The sequence below is a fragment of the Bufo gargarizans genome, unplaced genomic scaffold (assembly GCF_014858855.1).
Source record: "Bufo gargarizans isolate SCDJY-AF-19 unplaced genomic scaffold, ASM1485885v1 original_scaffold_1027_pilon, whole genome shotgun sequence".
Lineage (NCBI taxonomy): Eukaryota > Metazoa > Chordata > Amphibia > Anura > Bufonidae > Bufo > Bufo gargarizans.
Genome location: NW_025334205.1, coordinates 82,012 through 86,688, shown reverse-complemented (window position 1 = coordinate 86,688; position 4,677 = coordinate 82,012). Strand labels below are relative to the sequence as shown.

The 4,677-nt window shown below is 43.4% G+C and overlaps 1 protein-coding gene across 3 annotated transcripts; it reads right to left on the bottom strand.

The window, feature by feature from the left end:
* Window positions 1-374: 374 nt before the first annotated feature.
* Window positions 375-4,218, bottom strand: LOC122922892 (zinc finger protein OZF-like). Of its 3 annotated transcripts, none has more exons than XM_044273647.1 (4): window positions 4,148-4,218; window positions 3,351-3,511; window positions 3,028-3,271; window positions 378-2,728 (listed from the first exon to the last, which is right to left on the bottom strand). In XM_044273647.1, the coding sequence occupies exons 2-4, from the start codon at window positions 3,483-3,485 to the stop codon at window positions 1,671-1,673; spliced, it is 1,437 nt and encodes a 478-aa protein (XP_044129582.1). In that variant the 5' UTR covers window positions 3,486-3,511; window positions 4,148-4,218; the 3' UTR covers window positions 378-1,670. The 3 variants fall into 3 exon arrangements, with proteins under 3 accessions (XP_044129583.1, XP_044129582.1, XP_044129581.1); XM_044273646.1 differs by lacking the exon at window positions 4,148-4,218 and adding an exon at window positions 3,906-4,135; XM_044273648.1 differs by lacking the exon at window positions 4,148-4,218 and having other exon boundaries at window positions 375-2,728; window positions 3,356-3,494.
* Between the last annotated feature and the right edge of the window lie 459 nt (window positions 4,219-4,677).

Genomic DNA, 4,677 nt, shown 5'->3' with positions numbered 1-4,677 from the left:
CTTCACATGAGGAACAGCTCACCAGCCTTTTTATCTCGACACCAGACTCTACTCATAATGTAACCTCTTATGTACAAACTGCATTATACCGACTCTTAGCCCTAAGTCACAGGTCAGTCTTTGGCCAGTGATTTCCATCAGTGATTGTGTGCCAAAACCAGGAGTGAAGCCTCCTCAGACAAGGTATAAGGGAAAGTCTGCACCTGGTTTTGGCTGTCAGTGACTGATGCAAATCACTGACCAAAGACTGACTTGTTAGGCTTTGAGTTACAACTTTCTGGTATTTCGTTGCAGCAGAACCCTGGAAACACTGTATCTGGCATAGCCGGACACCACAAGATCACAGTTCACGTATGCAAAAGCTGACATTCACACTGGAAATCTACAGGATGCTATTATAGTGAAACGGGATCCAGTAATTCCAGTATTCGGAATGCTGTAACGTAGATGTGAAAATTGCCTACATACCGCTTAAGTATGATTATTGAGTGGCAAAGAATGATTAAATCAATCTGATTAGATAAATCTGGGAATGAAAATATCTAGATGGAAAAACAGTGAAATGTAGATTCTATTGATCATTCAGTGTGTTACACATATAAATTTACAACCAGAATTGTAATCGGTTGTAAGTGAATTATACATTAAAAAACATAAAGCACAGGGTAATCCAGCCTATGGTTATCCTAATAAATACATTTTCTTTCGTTATGTTACCCTACTAAAAATGCAAATAAAACAAGATAGGGAATAGCTGTTTTATATATTGATGGCCTATCCTCTGAGTGCCTTGCCGAAGCTACACGGTAATTGATAGTGGTGAGGAGTGTCGGACCTCTGACGATCAAATACTGATGGCCTACCCTAAGGATAGGCCATCAGTAGAAAAATCCTGAACAGCCCCTTTAAGAGTTCAAAACTCAGGGATCCAACTCTCTGGATAGGAGAAGACATTTGAATGTAGATCCTTTGGTACAAGCCTCAAATACAGAAAATGAACAAACAGATGATTTAAGGATTGTTATCCAGTTTTGAGCACCGCATTTTAGACCTTGAACTTGAAGTTCTATAATCAGCCATAAAACTGGGAATCCCAGCAGGCATACTTGTTTCTGAATGCTTTATTATAATCCATATAACAGGATGCGTTTCGGCCCGTCCAGCCTTCAACTGCAGAAACAAGTACGCCTGCTGGGATTTGTTTGACTTTGGAATTGGGAACCATCGCTTTCCGTGCAAGCGATTTTACTAATCAAGAGTGGTGAGCTGTCTCATTTTAAATTGAATAAAACTGGTAATGTCCAATAGTGAGCATTGTCAGATGTAGTATTTCGCCCCAAACAATCCTACCACTCCCGATTCCCCCAATTCTCCTTAAAGGGGTATTCTCAGCCCAGATGTTCACTGTATATACAGGATATGCTATGTCTGATAGTGGCAATTCACTCCTTTTGGACCCTTACCTCATCCTGTCCTTCTCTCCAGGCTGACAAGGTAGCCACACAGCAGTGAGCTTAGCTCTTTCCATAACTCTCATAGAAGTGAATGGGAGTTACAGAACCAGAACAGCAGGACCCCCATTTTTCACATATTTATGACATATCCTTTGTCTATCCCATAAACGTCTGAGAGTAAAATACCCCTTTAAACATCAGTACACATTAAATTCTTTAGTGATACGTAATATTTTTCGCCCGGCTATGAATTCTCAAGTGATTATTCAAGTTGCTCTTCTGTGTGAAAGATTTTCCACATTCGGGACACTTAAACGGCTTCTCTCCAGTGTGGATTCTCTGATGCTCTAATAGATGAGATTTATTGCTGAAGAATTTCCCACAGCCCGTACAGGGGTATGGCTTCTCACCAGTGTGTGTCCGACGATGTGTCACAAGGTGTGAAGTACTGGTGAAGCGCTTGCCACACTCAGGACAGGAATATGGCCGTTCTCCAGTATGGATCCTCTGGTGTTTGATAAGGTTGGACTTGTTTGTGAAACATTTGCCACACAATGAACAGGGGAACGGCTTCTCTCCAGTGTGAATAATCTTATGCTTCACAAGATCAGAGCTGCTGGTAAAACATTTGCCACACTCAGAGCAGGAAAACGGTTTCTCGCCTGTATGGATTCGTTGGTGGGCCACAAGATTTGAGTTTGTTGTGAAGAACTTTCCACATGTTGAGCAAGCAAATGGCTTATCTCGGATCTGGATCCTTTGATGTCTGTTACAAGTGAAGCATTTCTCACACTCAGAGAAGCTGTGCATCAATTCTGTGTCTTCGAGGAATTGGTGGTGAGACGTTGAGGCCACTTTGACAGCTTTTTTTTCTGTTCCCGTATACATGACTGTCATGTTCTTCTCACCAGCTCTTTTACAGATGGAGGAATACTCTCTGGGAGAGTAGATATCTGTGTCTGTTAGATTTCCCTCATCACATGATTCTTCCTCCTCTTTAACATAAGTGATTATATAATCTATGGGGGAGTTGTCTGTTGGAGTGGAGACATCTGTGAGAATTTCTTCCTTGTCAGATACCACCTCTTCCTTAATGCCCGTGGTTATGTACTGTGTATTTTCAGCTGGCATGGAAGTGTTTGTGCAGCTTTTGTCCTCATTGGAAACAAACTGTTCCTTCTTCAGAGCTACAGTCTGGATATTTTTGTCTGAAAACTTCTCCCCATAACTGCCCTCATCTTCCTCTATTTCCGTACAGTGGATGTTCCTCTTACCTGGTACAAATATACAAAGGGTTATGAAGCCAAGGTTATCTGTAAGACACATCATATGCACAAGGGTCTACAATTGCCCTGATGTTGGCAATGAGATTAATCTTGACATATGAAGTAAAATAAGTACTGCTTTGTCATTCAGTGCACTACATGTGAACAACCCTACAGTGCGATCCCTTTCTGGACAGGTCCCTCAACACTGATCACACTAGCAATGCAATAAATTGAGATACCCCCCTCCAGCCCAGGTGCTTGTTCACTCTACGCCAAAAGGAGCACCAGAGATAATGAAGTCTCACCGCGTAATTTTAGGCAAGGTGAGGAACCTCTCTGACGTCTGTGTCTTTCCAGATGTTCCAGCTTGGTAGTTAAGTCACCAGAAAATTCTCCAGTCAGTAACTGAATGATCCTGTTGGTGAGTTGCAGAATCTTCTGCTCATGCAGCCGGGAATGAGGTGACGAAACCATTAAGGGGTCCTGCAGCAACCTGCTGGAGTCTGGAGAGGTGGGGTCACTTTGTTTCCTCTTCACAATAACATAGTCCTGTGGAATAAAGAACCCTACATTAAGGAGCTGTGTTACAATGTATCAGTGCATCCTTATGAATTGGAAGGATTCTCACCTCACCAGTGACAGTGTAGATGATTTCCAGTGTCAATCTTAGAATACTCCCAGAAATCCGGTCCAGGTCCTCCTCCAGCATCACTGAGCCCACTGCTGGGGAATCCCTTTCTTCAGTCTCTACATCAGAGGACATTGTGTTGCTGCATCTAAAATATAAGTCTGAAGAGAAATAATTAGGGAGATTTGTTAAAACTGGTGTAAAGGAAAACTGGCTTAGTTGCCCATAGCAACCAATCAGATTCCACATTTCAGTTTCTAAAGGAGCTCTTAAAAATGAAAGGTGAAATCTGATTGGTTGCTATGGGCAACTAAGCCAGTTTTACTTTTCACCAGTTTTGATAAATCTCCCAAAATAAGTTTTGGCCGGAAGATGCAAACCTCCCGTGCCAGCATGGAGATCACCTATTCTGCTCTGGAGGGGCTTAAAGGGCTGTTTAAAAAAACTGCCTTTTCTTCTAACCCCTTTAAAATGTAAGATGTAATATCGGTACTCAAACTGCGCCACCTTCAGGAGAGGTCTATGTAATTAAAATATTCTGGATAAGAGCCCCACCTGTTGGAGAGTTCCTTGTAATAATAATATGCTGGATGACAGCGCCACCTGCAGGAGAGCTTTATGTGGTAACAGTACAATGGACAGCGATGGCTGCTGCAGACTGCTATGTAATAACAGTACACAGAAAGAGAGCGCCACCTGCAGGAGTGTCAGCAGTTCTTCGGGGTATGAAAGTCATTCTCTCCCCCTGAGATGCACATCTTATACCCTCCCCAAACGGAACTATATCCTGCAGTTACCGTCATGGACCCAACTATCAGCGACTGCTCCTCTTTTGCCTCAGCAGCAACAGACAACGACCGGAAGTGGCTACCCGGAAGTGATAACGTATCTGCGTTCCACTTGCCAATTCTTTGAGCAGGGCCTGTACTTCTGGTTTGTGCGTTTCACTGCTTATTCCCAGCTTTGGAGGTTTCGTTATTGGATTCATCCACCGGCACCAAATATTAAGGGGTCGGGAGGGGGGAAGCAGTCACTCGGCTAAGGCTCTGGATGTGAAGGGTATAGGGGTACCAGTTACTGGGCTCATCCTCTGGCTTTACATATGAAGGGGAGAGCGGGCACCAGTTACTGGGCTCATCCTCTGGCTGTAAAAGTGAAGGGTATGGGAGAACCAGTTACTGGGCTCATCATCTGGCTTTACATATAAAGGGGAGAGCGGGCACCAGTTACTGGGCTCATCCTCTGGCCCTGGATGTTAAGAGTATAGAGGTATCAGTTACTGGGCTTATCCTCTGGCTATAGAAGTGAATGGTATGGGAGAACCAGT